Here is a 19,507-nt window from a genome sequence, read left to right on the forward strand (position 1 = left end):
ACTTTTTCACAAGTTCCAGTAATGTCTTTTTGAGTCATTTACCCTTCATTATTAGATACAGTCCCAGATTATGTATTGCATTTGTCATTGTCTCTTTAGTCTCTCTCTCTCTTTTTTTTAAGTTGTGGAAACATATACAACATAAACTTTGCCATCTTCACCTCTCCCGATCATAAAATTCAGTGGGATTGATCACATTCACAGCACTGTACTGTGCAGCACCATCCTTTACCAGAACTTTCCCATCACCTAAAACAGAAACCCTACACCCATGATGCATTAATAACTCATTCCCCTCCCCCCAACTTGTACCCTACTTTCTATCTCTGTTAATTTGCATATTCTAGCCATTACATATAAATGGAATCACACAATATCTGTTCCTTTGTGTCTGACTTATTCACTCAACATGATGTCTTCAAGGTTCATCTACATCGTAGCATGTATCAGCACTTCATTCCTTTTTAAGGCTGAGTAATATTCCACTGTATGTATATACAACATTTTATTTATCCATTCATTTGCCGATGGACATTTGGGTTGCTTCCACTTTTTAGCTATTATAAATAATGCTGCTCTGAACATTGGTATACAAATATCCGTCCGAGACCCTCTATCATTTCGTTGGAGTATATGCCTAGAAGTGGGATTATTGGGTCTTATGATAGTCCTATGTTTAACTTCTGGAGAAACCACCAAACTGTTTTCCACAGTGGCTGCACCATTTACATTCCTACTCACAGTGTACTGAAGTTCCTATATCTCTGCATCCTCAGAGCCAACACACTTCTTTTTCTATAAGCCATTCTAGTGGGTAGTAGCACAGTTTTTACTCTACCCTTATAAGACAGAGGAGAATAACCAAAAAGGGTAACAGTCACTTTTCCAAAATTGTGAAATCCAGGTTTACTTCTCCAGCTGCCTGCATATCATAATAATAAAACAATGGTCACGTCAAGACCCTAAGCCACCAAGAAAAGCCATCAAGTATCTTTGACATGGCCTTAGGTATAGTTGGTACAAGGCCTGGGGTCGACAATACTTTTAAGGACCCACTAATTTCTTTCAAAATCAGAAAGATATAAAAAAAAAAGGAACTTTTAGATCAAAGAAAATGTTTTCATATATAATATTAATATATTTATCTTTATACCAACACAATTACAAAATATAATTTTAATATTTGGACGGAGCCTTCAACAGCAAAGGTGCCCAGGGCCCAAAATGTCATACTGTAGCCCTAAGTTTGGGTATCCTTTATCTAAGAAAACATTCTAGACAGATCTTCTGTTAGAATATCTGAAATGCATTCATGCCAAAAAGAATTGAATCCTCAGTTATCCAGAAATGCATCTTTTCCAGGAAGATGCATTTCGCAAATATATCTAGGATTCACAATAACGTATTTTAAGACAGAGATTAATGCGATTGCTCCATAAAATATTTTGAGCCCTGATAACGCTCTGAAACAAAGCACACAGTGTGATACCAAACGAAAATGACTACCAGTGCTGAGAAAATGTATTTTCTTGAGAGTGCTGCAGCCACTTTAATTTGCACCTTCCGAGGTGGAGATCGAAGAGCTGTCAACATGTACAAGCAGCTAGGAGAGTGTAGATAATAACAGGACTAGGGGATGTGTCCAGCTGGGGAAATAAGCTGTGTAGCTACATCAGCTGGAGCTGAAAATGTAGGTCCCAAAGCAAATGTTTCAGAAAGAGCCCCTTGCCTTTTGTTAAAAGTGAAATGAAAATCAACAGGGCCTCTGAACCCTAGCCCAGTCATAGAAGTCATTTGGTTTAGGTAAAATGGAGGTGACTGCGGGTTCAGTTGCCTTGCTCAGGTTAGCTTTGTTCTTTTATACTATGAATAATTCAGACTAGCACCGCAAGGAGTAATTAATTCACAAATGGATTGAGTGTCTGTTAAAGTGGATCATCTGAAAGGGGAGAGGGGATGTGGCTGAGTTAGATATTAGTATTGTCTGCAAATAAAGGGAGGGTTCTGTGGAGCAGTAAGAAGCACAGAACTTTCCAGATGCCAACTCTGATTTGATCTACTAGAAGCCTCATAGTTTTCCAGTCTGCTAGCAGCTGGATGGGGTCTTTACTGGTAGAAAAGTGGTTAAAAAGTGAGCTTTAGAGTCAAATTTCCTAGATTCATATGCTGGCACTGTTTAGTGATGTGATTCTGGGCAAGTTATTTAACATAAGTTAGAATGGACCAGAAATCGTACCTGAATTTAAAGAGCTGCTGAAAGAATTAAAAAGACACCTTATTTAAAACATGCGGCATGCATCTAACACATGGTGATAACTCAATGAATGCTTAGCCATTATCAATTAGGCCAAGCTAAGGGAAATCAGGGTGGCAAATCTGCTAAAAATTAGGCAATGGGTTTATGAGAAATATTGCTGTTCCTTTTTTATTTTTAATACTGTTACATCCATTATAAGAGCACATTCATGTTTCAGAAATAGTAGAAAAGGGTGAGAATTGCCTAGATGATATGGAGGGAACAGACTGGCCCATGCATTTAGATGAATTTTCCCAGTTTTTGAAAAGGAGTTTTAAAAGTTATAGCTGATTTGAACAATTTTCAGATAAATCACCAGAATACCCAGAGTCTAATTTTAAATGATGTCTCTCAGCTTTATACTCTCCTATTTAAGGGGCTTAGAAGTCTGTGAAAATAGAAGTTTTGTTTTAAACATAAAGAGAAAGATCTGCTAGACTATCTCAATTCCCATTTGGAAACCCACAATTTAAATGAAAATGGGTGAAAAATAAGATGATTGTGGGCGGGCCGCGGTGGCTCAGCGGGCAAAGTGCTTGCCTGCTATGCCGGAGGACCTCGGTTCGATTCCCGGCCCCAGCCCATGTAACAAAAACAAAAAAAAAACAAAATACAATAAAACAAGAAAATGTTTAAAGATGTTTCCCTTTCTTCCTTCCTTCCTTCTCTCTGTCTTTCCTTTAAAAAAAAAAAAAAAAAAAAAAAAAAAAATAAGATGATTGTGGAAATAATGCATTCTGAAGGGACGGATAGCATCATAAGATCTGCCCTGCTCCCACCCCAACTCACCCCACCCTGTGTGTCCCTCTTTTAGCCCGATATGGAATTTTGTTCTACACTGAAGCAAAGGAACATGAAGACGGCCCATTTCCAAAGCTCTTTGGTTCCCCCAAAAGTTTCTGGTTCTTCCAACTTTGGAGACCTAAGTATGGGACCCAGTACGGGTGCTCTGGTCTCCTGGTGCTGAAATGTGAGCCTGCATGGTGAACCCTTCCATGCAGTTGAGTGTTAGGGAGAGTCAGTGCACAGGATTTGAATCCCTACCCAACCTTCTAGATGAATGGTCTTAGCAGGATTTGAATCCCTACCCAACCTTCTAGATGAATGGCCTTAGCCAGATTCTTCCTCATGGTCAGTTTTCTTTTCACTATAACAAAGATCTTTAAACCTATCTCAGTTTGTGGTGATTTAATTAGATAAAGTATTATGTCTCGCAAACAGGGAAAATTCAGGAAATCTCTTCTTCACGGTGTACTGCCCACTGTGCTCTCAGCACTAAGGACAGAGAATTGGGGTCTGGTGACTTGCCTTCTTATTTGTATCTCCCCCTGCCCCACCACCACCACCACAGCAGGTTTTCCCATCCTCACTCCCACCAGCTGAAATGATATCTAGGACCCTCCATTCACCATTCACATCACACCTCTACACTCCTCCCACCCACAGCCCTACCCCCACATACCCTGGCAGATCTGATCTCATATTTGCCTTCTGGACTCACATTGCAGTTGTTCATCCTTAGATTAATGCTGCATAGAACAAGTCTAAACTTTGTCTCTTATGACAACCTTCCCAATATTTGTTGGCAGAGACCATTTGCTGCCTAAGTTTTCTCTTCTCCAAGCAAAGTATCTGCCATTTCTTCAACCAAGTTTCATATGACACAGCTTCAAGCCTAGTGGCTGTCCTTTCTACACACTCTAGTTGATTACTGCTGCTTGTTGAACATGCTCTGTCCTGAGCTAAATACCTCTCTGGGGTTATTCTGACAAGCACAGGGACAGTCTCAGAAACCCACTCTCTAGATTAGAATTTGGACTCTGTCTTTTTCTTTGACTCAACTACATCTCAAACTCTTAACAATTAAATCACTTATAATGAACTAAAATATCCTAATCTTATGGAAGAGGGGAGGGCAGTGTTTATACGCTGTTACCAGGTGTGTTCTACACAACTTGTATTGAAAGAGGGGGTAGTTCCGATTATAGATGGCTTATCCAAAGTCATAAAATAGTGAAATGATGATATGGTATCATATCACTAAAATTCTCCCTTGAAACCAATTTCAACCCATTGATCAAACTCCACCCAATGTTCACCCCATTATGAACATACCTTTAAAATAATAATATTGCCACTGAGCCCACATATCTGTCTTAATTAAAATACTCTTCTTCAATTTAGATCTTAATAAAATACTCTTCTGAAATTTAGATCGCTTCTGTCAGTGCTTCCCCAACATGCTAAGCTATTAACCATATGAAAATAAATGAATTGATTTTAGAGATACAGCAGAGAAAAAAATGTTGGGGAGAAACATACTTATATAGCCAAAGACCTAACAATCTATCTCAGGACTCCCTTCCTTTGTAGCATCCAAGGATGCTGTGATTGTAATGTTCAAATTTATGTGATAATCCACTCAAACCTCATGTTCCGCCCCAATGCATTTAGGCTTTTGTCTTCTGAACATTATTTCATATGTCAAGGTCCCAAGATTCAAAAATTCTTTCTTATGTTAATTATGCAACACAGATTGCAAATGAAGGGACTCACCCAACACACTTTCTAATAACAGTTGTCTGGCTCTCTTTCTGCATGTGCTTGACAGGTCTAATCACCCTGGGAAAACCATTGCTTTCAATCCCTACCTCAATGTCGATTTCCTAATGCTTTAATGTATCTGCTTTCATGCAGTCTTAGTCCTCAAAGGATCTTTTTTTCTCTTGGGAAAGATAGCTTTAGAGGCCTCCTGGGGTAAGAATTACAATGCAAGTGAGAATAAAGGAGAGAAACTACTTTTTATCTTACTCAATCATTCCACTTGGCATTTAGAAATACAAAAATTTGCGAACGCATTTTTTCATAGCTTACCCTTCTTTATGCTGCTTGTGAAATGTGTGAGGTCAGCACCCTTCTCTCCTCCTCTCCTCTATTGCCCTCAATTCCCTTGTTCTCCAGAGAATTAGCTTCAAATGACCCTGTGCTAGTCCTAACTGGAATACCTTTCAGCGGCTGGGAGAGGAATTAGGGGGGGAAAATAAAAAGCTGAAACACACCATAGTCTTCTTATGTTGTTGGCTACAGTTTAATATGGCTTTGCAAAGCCGTAAAAAAAAATAAGAGTTTTAGCAGATGGACACAGAAAGAAATTATTTTTCTATCCTACATTTAGTTTGATAATTTTGCAGTTATATTCTCTTTTTGCTACTAACAAGTTAAAATACAACAAACAAAAGGCTGAATAAAACTCAGTGAATAAGCAGATCTATTCATTTCCAGTTCATGGATACCCAGGCCACACGTTAGTTACGTAGTTTACATTTGCTAAGATTTTGAGGGGTAAAATCAGATCTACAGTTCTAATGAATTAAATCACAGCACCTACCTATTTGTGGTTTGAGTGACAGATACATGCATTTTTCTGAAAGGTCATGTTACTGTCTGTAGAGCCTGTTATTCTTACCCTTGAAAAATCCCGCAATGTAACAAGGCCCTTGAGGCTGCAGAAAAGGGGCACTAGCACCTTCCAGGGTTTCTATATTATGTCTGACAATGTCAAATATTCGGGTAAAAAATGGAAAATATATCTTTCAGATGTGTGCTCTGCATGATGCCGGGTTTGGGAAACATAAGGGATCATATCTTCCCTTTTGTAAATGTTTTTGAAGACCGTGTATTCACAACTATTATCAGCAATCATAATAGGTTTGTTATTTGCAGACTAGATTTTAGGGATAGGAATGACAATTCCAACCTGTCTAGTGGCCACCAAAAGCTCAGGGACTGTGATAAATTTATATTAATAAAAAGGTAGTAATTTATCTTTTTTGCAAAACAATGTGGTAGGCTAACACCTTCACGTTAAGATATTTCTTTTTTGGTTTGTCTTAAAAAGAAATAAACACACATTTTGTTACTCCTCAGGATGAGATTTATAAGTTAAAATGTAGCAGAGACAGTGTAAAGAGAAAAAAATAATTCTGCTTCTCCCAGCAGTCTGCCTGTTTGCGATTCAGTTAGTCTATGTCATAGGTCAAGAGTTATTTGAATCACATGTGTGTATTTTAGTCCTGCCTCCCTTCAAAAGAGAGAAAAGCATATAATAAACACAACAAAATTTCATTGTTGTAAATAAATACAATAAATGCAACAAAATTTCAAAATGTCTTTATGAAAAGGATTAGTAAAATGTAGTTGTACATAATCATTCATGTCAATTATGTGTATAACTTTAATTCTGGTTGTGCATCTTTTGAAAGCAATCGGTCAGCAAGATATCACTAATCAAAAAAAATTAGTTTAGAAGAGCTGGGAGCTGACATTGAACCTAGATTCCAACACTTCAGTGCCCTGCCCGATGTTTATCAATGGATCATGCTAGAACTAAAGAAAAAAAAGTGTTTAAATGCTTTTATTTTGATTTTGTTTTCTTAGATTAGTGCTCTTGGCTCCTTTTTTTTGTTTGTTTGTTTTTGTTTGTTTGTTATTATTTATTCCATTGACCATCCAGGCTCCCATTTGTACAACTGTGACCAGTGGGAATAGAATGGAAAACATTCTATCCAACCCAATTAACTAACCCTAAGCTTGTCTCTCAGTTGAGACTCAGATTCCCGGCCCTAAGATTAGGGGCCACAGTTTAGGATAAGTGCCAGCACAGCAGCATCTGGGCATATCTTCAAGTGTATATCAGATTAACCAATCTAATGTCCTTCTGATTTTCTAAGAATTATTAAAAACTTCACCCATGCAGTGATTTCAAACCCACTTCCTACTAATTCCATTAGATGCCACAGAACCACTGCTTTGCAGTGATGGCTTTATATAGCAACCAACAGTCAGCCTTAATAAATGGGTATCAGTTTAACAGCAACAATATTTTCTAAGATAAGTCTGTTTTCAATAAGATGGACAGATTTCCAGATAATAGTACTTTCTGGAAGTAATACATAATAATCTGCTAGAACCTAAATCTGCTGCTTTTCCTCCTCCTACAAGACCAAGTTTCACAGGTATTTGTTTTAGTTTCCTCATTGCTAAAGCAAATACCATGCAGTGTGTTGGCTTAAACAATGGGAATGTTATTTTGAGGTTATGAGAATTCTCAATCAAGGTATCAACAAGGCAGTGCTTCCTTACCAAAGAGTAGCCTTCTGCAGCTGGCTGCTGGTAATCCTTGGTCCTTGGCTCCTCTGTCACAAGGCAATTCCTATGTTGGCCTCTCCTGGCCTCTCCCTTCTCTTCCAGGTTCTGTTGATCTTCAGCTTCTTGCATCCTTCCTGGCTTTCTCTCTATCTATCTGAATTTCATTCTGCTTATAAAAGAACTCTAGTAAAAGAATTAAGACCCATCCTGATAGAGGTGGGCCTTACCTTAACTGGAGTAACTTAATCAAAAGGTCCTATTTACAATGGGTTTACACCCACAGGAATGGATTACATAAGTTTAAGAACATGTTTTTCTGGGGTACACAGCCCAAACTACCATAGTATTACTCCACGAAACAGACAAACTTTGGCCCACAGTGAACTGTGCTACACCTAAATTCCCACTCGGTTTCATCTCACACAACCAAACTTTGAATGACAGACTGTTCAGTATTCAGTTGTTTGTAGTCATTCATGTATCAGTAACTTAGTCACTGGTTGATTACTTTGGGCAAAGTAGTATGTTAGATGTTTTAGGGAACACAGATTCAGTAATACACTTATATAAAAGTAATATATAGTCTTTGCTCACAAGGAACTTCAAATCTAATGGAGGGAATATACAAAGTAATCAAATAATTATAATACATATATAAAAGCAAAGTACAAATTAAGATGTCTGGCCCATCTGAAAGACGAGGGACCACATCTGTCAGGGAGTTACAGTCCCAAGTAGACCCTTGGAGGAGCCACTGTGAGCTCTTTTTGTGAAGGTCAGTGGAAGTGTAATTGGCACCCTTCTGGCAATGGTGCCAAACTGAGCCGAGACGAGGGGGCCAGTAGGCATAAGTACTAAAGTTTATTAAAAGAGAAGGCTATTAAAAACAGGAGTACACATTAGAAGTTTAACGCAGGTGTGCCCAAGGGAGGGACACGCACTGAGTGGAGTGGGCCAGCTTGTTTTATTGGAAAGTTTTACCAGTGGCAGGTTGCCATAGTAACCTTTGAATACCAGGTATCTTCTTTGTTCTAGGAGGAGCTACCTAGCAGAATTCATGGTTTGTTGTCACATACCTGACATTTGTCTTTGGGCAAATGGCTAACAATGTGTATGACCCTGTGCTTCCTATTTTTAACAGGAGCTTGCTTTGGGCCCAGAATTTTACAAGCTTTTATGGTTTGGGGAGGATTCAATGGTTTTAGGGAGGTTTGGGGAAAATGTTTTGTGCCAGGAAGCTTGCAGCTCTGTATTAGTTCCTTTGGAGCTAGATAAGAAAGTTGGAGCTGTCTATTAACTCTTTCAGAGCTGAACAAGAAACTAGGGACTTAGAGTTGTTCTATTTTATCCTGTTCAGAAGCACTGGGGATCTCTGATATTTCAAAGTAATGGATAATCACAGGTACTAAATCTGAAGAGAGGAAGGAGGATGAAATTCCGTATGAATGGAACAGAGGTTCTTAAGGCAGAGTATCAGGGGGCTTGGGAAGGAACTTCAATAGATTTAGGTCCTCTGTGTCAATGTTCTCCCAAAGAAATCGTCCTCATTTGAGTCCCAATGTCACAATTTTTGCCATTTACTTAGTTTTTTCCTTTACATGGACTCGCAATTTTAACTCAAATAAATTTACATTTAAAGAAAATTTTGTATTACTACCATCAAATGAAAAACCAGCATCACTTGCTGCAATGATAAGTCAGAGGTTAAAAATGCATAGTAAGAAACTATTAGGAAGCTCAATGCTGTTGCCCGTGAAGCCTCCAAGTCTGAGGTCTTCTTCCTCTTTGTTCCAAGAGGAGATTAGCAAATATTGGTCTGATGGACAGCCAAACCTTGAACTGAGCCAAACTGAGACTCTCTTTGAAGAGAGAATTGAGAAGGACTAATTTCTTCACCTGTACCTCTTGGAATTAACACGACCTCCAGTACCCCCAGTGGTGGATATTACACATTCAGAGAAGAGGGAAGGAATAGAAGGCTGGACAATTAATTCCAGATAATGGAATGTCCTGAAGGTCAGGCCCAAGTTGTACCTACAGCCTCCACCAAGCAGTGGTAAGCTCCTCTAGGGCTGAGACTGGGGTCTGTTATCTCAATTCACCACACCAATTCTAGGAAAGGGGTGACTTCCACAGTCTCTAGAACAATAGATATTTATTAAAAGTCTTAAATTCTCATCTTTTGGCTCTATTTCACAGAAAGTAAAAATAATAATAATAACTTTACAGTGATATTTCATTATCCTTCTATCACATTTCAAACAAAACTATTGATAGGAAGCTCCGAAAGGTATAAGACATAACCACAATGACAAAAAAAAAAAAAAGCTGGTGAGAATATCCCATGGGATGCACATGGGGAATATATAGAAAATTTAAATAATCTCAGAGGCAAAAAAGAAATCTCCTTAAGACATTGGCATCTCAATGTTTGTTCAGTCCCGGAAGAGGCGCTCATAAATGTACTTGAAGCATCTTACACAATTATGTCGTTAATGGAGCTGGCTTTATCCTCCCAGCGTTTCTTGTTCAGGTACCCTTTTCTCTTTTCATTTCTCATAACACTCCAGCTTGTCACTCCAGCAACCGAATAAGAAAGCCGAAATAGCACACTAATGCATTGCAGATATAATTGCAGCATCTCTTAAAAGTACTTTCATCAGCATTTCATTTTAAGGTTTTTTCCTGGAATTGTGTCAGTATTTTAAGTGGGTTATTTTCTGTAGTCCATATCACTCTGACTATAAAACAGTAAAATACTAATTGCAATTTGAGAATATAATCTAAGTAATTGTATCGCGCTTTTGAATTTTCATCCTTTAGAGCAGGTCTTTCCCCAAATTATACCTTGGCCAAGACATATCCACACAGAAAGTAGTTTCTTAGAGTAAAAAAATATCTTTATAACTGATTTCCATATGAGACTGGTCCAACCAGTGTTGCAGATTACAATAATATACTTGTATAAATTCAAATAGCTTTAGTATCATTTATTAGATGTTCTTAAGAAATATGGATTTTTATTCCAGACAAGCATTTTCAGATCTTGTTTGTGCTTAAAAAGAACTGTTGGCAAAGCTTTGTCATCAGTTCATCACATTTTTGAAAACCATATGGTTGGCTCAGGCACCAATGAAACATGGTCTTAAAAGTGTCTCTAATAGCCTTTTAATTTTTTTTTAAGTCTCACTATGCCATCTCTATAGAGTCCCTGACTGGAGATGCCAAAATGCAGATGAACATGAAAAGCAATGTAATATATGTCTATTTTTCAGAGCGAAATTGAGAAGAAAAAAAAAAAAAACAAGCTTTTACATATCTATTTGTTAAACTGAAAATGAAGCAAATGTTTATTCATGGACAAGCCTTAACTCCTCCAAGCCTCAACTTCTTCATCCATGAAGTGGGGATAATCCTCTGTAATTCAGAGGGTTGGCAGGAGTCTTTCTGAGATTCTCCATGGAAAGTACTAAGCACTGTGCCTCGCATCTGTACAGACCCTGGTTAGAATAAATGCTGTTAACCTAATTATTGTCACATGACCCAAGCTTGGAACCTACAGGACCTGAAAAATGAAGAAGATCTTTTGCAATTTTGCCCTCCTCCCACCCAGAGAGACTGGTCCCAGAGTCTTTAGGAAAGAGGTATGTCTCCAAAAAGATGAGGAGGGAAGGGGTAATATACATATTATCCTGATTTAAAACTATGGGTTCTGCTCCCCCAGGCATCAGAATCTTTGCTTTTATGATCCAGTCACCTTTCAGGAGAGAAACAACATTTGAAACAATGGGGATTTTTCCCCATATGAAAGGGGAAAAGCTAAAGAGAGTGAGCATGGTAAAGAATCACTAGAGAATGGGAAAATGCAAAAGTAGTGCTACCTAGAGCCAGTTCTTGGCGTCCAGTCCCCAGCTTTCTACCCATTTGGTTGCCATTTCCGCCAATGGTCATGGCACCTACTGGCCTGGGCCCAAGAGTCTCCTCTCCTTCCCACCTTTCCTGCAGTTTCTGATTGAACATCAGAACCACCTTCTGGGGGCTTGCCTCTGGCCATCTTGTACTTGTTATCCCTCCCAGGGGACCATCTCAGAAGGAAATACTAAGGGGAGGGCAGCATATTAGGGAGTGGGGCCTCATGTTAAACTGGAAACCCTCTCTGCTAGGCATAGTTTGGAAACTTCATTTTCAGAGCTCTAGTAATTTAGAAAACTTGTCTCAGAAATGATATAAAATTAAGCTGTAGTCAGAAGTTCTCGTTCCAAGTCTTTAGCCGAGGAAACAAAACCAGAATTAATGCATTGTAGATAATATAGCAGGGTTTTTTAGCAAAGGGCAAGCAAGTAGAAGGAGATACTGGCAAAGCTTTATTCCATGTACAGGGCATAACCCTTCATCAGCCCTATGGCACAGAAAAGAATTCTTGTCCAAACCCAGGGAGCTTGCAGGGGCTGCAGGGCTAATGAGACTGTCACTCAAAGCAATTGCTACGCTGCCAGTAGAATTATCTTTCCAATACATTTCCCTTCACCATACTCTGTTTAAATGTCTTAGAGTTTCCTCCTGAAATACAAACATCTTAACTTTGCATTCAAGGTCCTTCCCAATTTGGTGTTTAGCTCTCACCCCATCAGGTGCCCACAGTTCCCTGAATATAAACCCCAAGACATCATCGTGGAGTTCCCTTTCTTTCACCTTTAAAACCTAGTTCTGGTGTTACCTTTTCTGAAACCTTCTGCAGAACCCTTTACAAAATTATGTCTCTGGTTTATATAGCCCTTGATGATTCCCCAAGCACATGGTTTGTTTCTCAGCTCAGTAAATAATAGCAGGTTAGAGGCTCTGGAGTCAATCTGCCTGCATTACTTACTAGCTGAAGGACTTGAAGTATAAGGCTCAGTTGCCTTGTGTGTGAAACGGGGGTAATGGCACTTCCTTCTCCACAGGGCTGTACTGAGAATTAAGTGAGCTTATTTGTAGAAAACATTTGGCACATTATAAGTGCTCAATAAATGCTAGTTATTATTAGTCAACATTTGTCCAGTTGTATCAGTTGATCATTTGTATGCCTGTTTCCCCAGCTAGGTTGTCAACTGCTTAGGATAAATCTGTATTAGTCTCTTTCTGCCCAGTATTAGGCAGTCAACACATGTGATGATTTGAATTGATTTGAACTGAGGTCCCACCAGATGGCAGTAGCTGCCAGTCCCAGAATTCTTCCTGCATGCAAGAGCCCTACCCCAAAGTTGGACATGCTGAAAAGAATTTTATGGGAGAGAAGGCAGCTGCTAAAGCTAAAGTTATTTGTAGTTTCCTACCACAAAGCAGCCATTTGTCCTGGTGCCTCCTCCACACATGTAGCCAGATGGGAATTCAGGAAGGCAAGGACCCAAAGTCTTCCTTGGCACCCAGGGGCCAAAGAGTCCCTTAAGTCTTCTTCTGAGGATGTTTCAACAGAAAGCAAATTGCTAGGAGGGGATAGAAACCAAGTATGTAAACCATTTGCATTGAAGGCAAGTTGATGGGCCTAGAATGATGAATTCTGATGTTAGACTAGGAGCAAAGAATGAAGCATTAAGCACCAGTGGCAGCTGCCTGAAAGCAAGTAAAGGAAGAAGGTATGGACCTCAAAGGAATCGTCAGAACACATCCCAACTGCTGGTTTTTGTACAGGGTTCAGACACATGCTACCTCCTTATCTTAATTTATTTGGCTCACAGTTACAGATTTCCTGCAGGAGAAAAATACAGAAAATCATTAATTAAAATCTCTTTATGAGCATGTTGAAGATCCTGCCTGAATCTCCAGAATTGCCATTCTTCACTCTCTTCCATTGTGGTATCTCCTCTGTGAATCAGAATTCTTAGGGGGCTTTTACAAGTCAGTCATTTAGCAGATTCCTTAATGTGATGAATAATCAATGCTTCCATTTCTTTCGCCCCCAAAGGCTAAAGAGCTCCCTTACTTCACTGACTTATTCTTCAATTAATGGGGAGTAAGTTTTTCTGCAAAACTATTTCACCTGTATTTAATCTCCCAAAAAAGTAACATCACCTGGAATCCAGCCTTTGTTTTTCATGTTTCAAGCGGAAGTGGAAGAATCTCACATCCTTGTCCTTATTTTATAAGACAATCATCGTGTTAGGAAAATCTCCTGGTCCAAAACAAAAATTGCTGTGCTCTTTCTTCCCTAAAATGGCATTTGCCCACCACCACGGTGGCGCTGTACAATCACTATTTGTCGAGAGCCGTGGTCCTCAGACCTCAGGGGGCATCAGAATCACCTGCAGGGCTTGTTAAAGCAAATTGTTGGTCCCAGCCCCAGAGTTTCAGATTTTGTAGGTCTGGGGTGGGGCTGCCAAATTTGCATTTTTAGCAAGTTCCATGGTGTTGCTGCTGCTGACCCAGAGACCCAGAGAGAAGTGACGTCAGCTAGGTCGAGGACTCGGTACACATTTATTTCTGCTAGATAGATTTGAAAGCTTGGGCAGAAGGTAGAAAGACGTTGACTGGTTTAGCTAGTGTAACGGTGTGTGGTTATATTAATTGAAACAGTATATTTGAAATTCCTTTACTTGGACTCATCCCCTGATCTAAGTGTTTGCAGGTTGGGAGGAAATAGTGATTCATAAAAGTGTACGTGTGTTTGTGATTGGGTTGGAAAGCGTCCTAACTTTGAGAACTTCCATCTGATACTAACAGAAAGTCTATAAATCTCTGAATTCCAAATAGCCTGGATTCTGGGGAAAAAAAGGGGGGTGGGGGGAAGCCCAAGCATAGGCTACGGGAACTCTTCCCCTTCCTAAAAGTTTCTTTAAGAAAGAGATACAAGGCACATAATTCAGCAGGAGGGCTGATCAGGAGCAGCGCTCAATATGGTCAAGGGAGCGTCAGAAATGAGGAGAAAAATCCATCAGAACCAGGGGGGTGGTGTTAGTTTCAGCAATATCCCAAGTATCTGGAAGGTAATTATGAATACATTTTGTTTCAGCAAACATTGTCTGCATCTTCTCATCCTACCATCGTCTCTAGTAGCACAGAAGTTTCTCTGAAAGTGAAGTCGCCATCCCTAGGCTTATATCAAGCCATTAATATTTCATCTAAAAGACTATAGCATCTTCCACTGAAACTTAGGAGTATGATTGAGACACCAGTATTAAAAGATGTGGGGTTCTTCTGGCTGGAATATAGTGCCTTGGGTAAGATTTTTATTTTCTCTTACTTTTTCTTTTAGAAACAGGGAAAATTGACCAAGAGATTCACAAATACAACACTCCGGGATTCACTGGGTGCCTCTCCAGGGTGCAGTTCAACCAGATCACCCCTCTCAAGGCTGCCTTAAGGCAAACAAACGCCTCCACCCACGTTCACATCCAGGGCGAGCTGGTGGAGTCCAACTGCGGAGCCTCCCCACTGACCATCCCACCCATGTCGGCCGCCACGGACCCCTGGCACCTGGACCACCTGGACTCAGGTACAGTCTCAGGCCATCATGGGCCGATGGCTTATTTCATTAAGCCTCACTTTGCTCACCTATAAAATGGGTAATGCGGTTGGAGGATTGAAGATGAGAGCAAGCACGTGAGCATAGGAGTTCTTAGCACGGATTAGGTACTCAAAAATTGCATCTATCGTTTTTGCCAAATGCCGGAAGTAAATAAACCAAAGGTAAAGAAAATGGGAATTATCGACTTCATTGAGGTGAAACTATGAAATGCTTGAAACTGGTGTCTGTGGCATGCCTTTCGGATGATCAAACCACTGCCTCACTTTTGCCTCCTTGCTTTCAATGATTTGCAACCACATAGTTCAGGTTTAATACCAGAGGAAAAGATTTGTCTAAATTAATACAAAGATTCATATCCTATCTTTATATGACTAATACCACTGGCTTCTAGGTTTTTAAGAGGTGCATTTAAGTTTGCAAAACTCAGAGGATTTAGTCTCACTTCTGCAGGTGATAATCTGCAGGTGATAAGACATGAAATTTGAAAGAACAGGGCTGTTAAGAAAGAATATAGCTGGTGGCTGCAAAGTTAATTGAATGAAAATTTGAACTTCATCGAACACCAAGCAGCAGAAAGCACATTAAACTGCATTTCAGGAAACTGAGGTCCTACTTGTAGCTTTACCTAAATTGGCTGTGGACAACCAGGTGTAATCTGTCCAAGCCTCTGCTTTTTCACACAAGGTGAGGAAATGGGGCTTGATCTCTAAGTGACCTCCAAATGTAAACATTCAGTGATCTCAAAACAATATGTGATTTGATAATGCTAAAGACAGGAAGAGTGGGAAGTGGGGGGCTACGTGACAGACCAGTAGCATCACTGCCTCTAACTAGCTGAGTAACTTGGGCAGCTTTCATAACGTCATTCCTCATTTCTAAAATGGAGATAATAAGACCTAACTCATAAAATTTTGTGTGAGAGGAAGCTTTTAAAGCACCTAGTACAGTCATTGGCATGTAGCAAGCTTAAAAAAAAAAGTATAGCTGCAATAATATTAATCATAATCCTGGTTATTATAGTAGACACAATTTGCTATAATGCATGAATGTTCAGTAAAGGCTTCCAACAACATCCCCCCTCCAGAAACTTGTAACAGTTCATCATATAATTAGTGTGCATGTGATTGCTCTAATCGTATTCCAGCCAAGTGCATGGTATTTATCAGCTTCAGTGCAGCGATAGTCATTGTGATTCCTTGCCAGAATTTGCACTGTGAAGCTAAGAAAGAAGCCAAAATTGCCCCATTTTCAGAATAGCCAATTTATAGACTCAACAATCCTCTTTGTTCCTCACACATGGATTCCTATAAAATGATGAGGGGCACCATGTGCCAAGGACACTTATAAAGAATTGCCTTTTTATGAATGTTGTTAGGATTATACAGCAGGGTGGTTTTTCCTCATGGGCTGGTTTGAACAAAGAAAAGCAAAGAAGGGGTATGGACGTGAAAATAGATGAGAAAAGATATGTGCCAGCGCCATAAAGGAACAGAGGTGTCTCAGATAAATTCCTCCCAATCCCAGATTGGATCAAGATAATTAGGGGTCTTTGAAATATTCAGGTGCTGATGCTGCAGAGGTACTTACCATGTGAGGTAACAAGCATGTGTGGTCTAGAGGTCAGTTGCCAAGAAACTAGTGTCAAAAACATCTAGATGCTACTTTGGACTGATATTAGTTCATGTTCATTATAACCTCATTAGAAAATTATTTGCTTTTAAAATCTATGAAATACAATTGTAGGGACTAAAGAGTTTGGTTCATTTGCTTTTCAAGAATCATGCTTTATGCAAGCATGTCATTCTTCTGACTGATATCATGAAAATGTATATATAAAGGGGAACATTTCTGTTGTTGTTCAATGTTCAAATCAAAATTCTGTAACCCAGATATCATAGGCTTGCACTATATAATATCAGGTCCATTTGCAGAGAATTGTCCCCTTGCACGTGGGCAGAAAGGTTCTCCCCTAGCCAACCAGTTGTTGTGTCAATCGTTTCCAAAATTGTAAAATAGTTATGAAGAATTATGTATATCTCCTCATGAACTTCATTAAAAGGATAGAAAATGGCTTGTAAACTATGAGGCAGAAGGCTTGTTTAGATAACATGATTTCTTTTTGGTGAATTCAAAATATGAGAGGGAACACGGAGTGGGGGTGGGGGAGCAACCAGATGTAAACTTGAGGTTACTTTACTTAATAGTTTCCAGTGGCTCAGCAATTGTGCTCTGAATTTTGTGCTCCTAAGTTCATCAGTCTGAATTCTGATTTGAGGGTTTTGTTTTTTGGTGGTTTTTTTTTTAATGTTTGAATAGAATAAGAACCCTCGCTATCAGGTATTCAGAAAAGATAGTATATACACAAAAATGCCATTTCTGACTAAAATAATGTGAGTTTCTTGAGTCTGTATAGGTACAAGACAGGGAGAGAATAAAGTGAGAGCTCATGTGTATGATTGACCCTCCACCATTATCACCTGCAAGCTTATTAGAAATGCAAAATCTCAGGCCCTGCCCCAGACCTACTGAATGAACATCTACACTTTAACAGTAGCTCCAGATTATCTAGGGCAAGGGTCCTGACTCTTAGATGCACTTTAGAATTACCTGGGGTGCTTCTTAAGAATTGCAATATTCAGGCTACACTGATTAAATCAGAATCTCCAGGTTTTTTTTTTTTAATTCCTCAGATGATTCCAATGTGTACTAATCAAATAAATGAGAAGTTTACTAACTGCCCTTTGAAGGAAGATTACCAAAAAGAAAAGAAAATTAAATACCTAAATAATGCAACAACAACAAAAAAGTTTATGACAAGCAACAAAGACTTCATGTGGAGAAGTCCACATAAATCTTTTTGCAACATATTAGCAAAAGGATGGGGCTCCCCTGACCATTTTATCAGGAAGCTCAGCCAGATGAGACAGAAGAGGTTTTGTTTTTTTTCCCTAAATTTGAGGAGAGCTGATCCACCTATACTGTAACTGGAAAGACAGATTTGAAACAAAGAATAAACTCGCAGTATGGCGCCAGGTTCCGTGGCTCCAGTGAAAGTGGGTCATTATGGAGGATGCTTCATCCCAGGAAGGAGGCTCTTTGGGGGAGATGCCAAATTAGTATTCAATTTTTTTTCACTATCTGCAAACTTACTTTGAAAGGATATCAGCAAAAGCAAAATGTTACTTTAAATGAGGTGTGTGCATTTCGAAAAATTCTTGCTGCAAAGAATAAGGGATCTTAGGACCTTAACATTAAAGGGAATCTTTTCACTTGTATTAGTTCCCTAGAGCTGCAGTAACAAATCACCACAAACTGGGTGACTTACCATGAGAGAAATTTATTTTCTCCCAGTCCTGGAGTCCAGAAGTCTGACATCAAGACATCAGCTGACTTGATTCCTTTTGGAGGCTCTCAGGGAGAATCAATTCCACGCTTTTCTCCTAGCTTCTGCTGACTGCCACCCATCCTTAGCCTTCCTTACCTTTGTAGCTGCTTCACTGCAGTCTTTGCTTCCGTCTTCACATGGCTTTCTTCTCTGTCTGTCTTCTCCTTTTTGTCTCTTATGCTAATACCTGTCATTGGATTTAGGGTTTATCTTAATCCAGGATGACTTCATCTCAAGACCCTCACCTTATTATATTTACAAAGATCCTTTTTCCAAATAAGGACGCACTTGTAGTACCAGGGGTTAGGGCTTGGACATATCTTTTGGAGAGACACATTTCAACCCACTATCCACTTAATACTCAAGTGAGGATTCCAGTGTTGTAGTGATACTGTGTAGGCATGGAAATTAGAATTCAGAACTTCTACCCTTAGGTCTTGTGATCTTTCTGCTTCCTTTCATTTCTTCATATATCTTAGGCAGATGATATCAAATGATAATAGAAGATCTATTCCAGGGTATGTTGGCTTAACATGCAATGATCCGTTTTCTCCCCTCTAACACTATTGACTGGGCTACTGGTCATCTCTCTAATGCCTTTTGGGGATGTCAGTGTTTTCTAAAGTGAGGGGCATACATAGCTGGTCAGGCTGTGCACTGCACAACTTCATGGGATGCCATTTGCAATGTGACCTATGGCTTCTGAAATGGTGCAACATGGTGGCCCTGATTGGTGGGCCATAGGAAGAAAAGGCAGAGCATTAAATAATGTGAGAAAGTTACATTCCTTTCATTTCTCTTTCAGTTCTTCTGACTCCCTAAAAGAGAGAGAGAGAGAGGCAGTTTCTGTTTGGTTCTACCATGTCTCTAACACTTTTCAGGCTCACTTGCTATTCACTCTTTATTTATGAAAGAGTAGGCTTCTGGTTAGAACCTCAACAGGCATAGACTTGGTAATGAGAAAGTTTTTCCAATGCATTTATTTAAATAAGAAACAATCACTTTAATGAAAATAAATAATACTATAGGTATTTTTGCCATATGGATATGGCAAAACTCATGAAGGCAGTTACCAATGACTGGTATTTGGAAAAAACTGGGCAGTGGACAGAATCATCCCAAACACAAGAACCTAGCATGGGACGATAAAAAAGCATTTTAAGAGGGGAAAATG

The 19,507-nt window shown here is 39.4% G+C and overlaps 1 protein-coding gene across 1 annotated transcript in view; it reads left to right on the forward strand.

The window, feature by feature from the left end:
* The window catches only part of CNTNAP2 (contactin associated protein 2), a 1,376,829-nt gene that overhangs the window by 1,329,900 nt on the left and 27,422 nt on the right, over positions 1–19,507 (forward strand). The window contains exon 20 of the mRNA XM_077159101.1: positions 14,676–14,915. Coding sequence (XP_077015216.1) covers positions 14,676–14,915 — 240 coding nt within the window. The remainder of the gene's footprint in view (positions 1–14,675; positions 14,916–19,507) is intronic.

The sequence above is a fragment of the Tamandua tetradactyla genome, chromosome 1 (genome assembly GCF_023851605.1).
Source record: "Tamandua tetradactyla isolate mTamTet1 chromosome 1, mTamTet1.pri, whole genome shotgun sequence".
Lineage (NCBI taxonomy): Eukaryota > Metazoa > Chordata > Mammalia > Pilosa > Myrmecophagidae > Tamandua > Tamandua tetradactyla.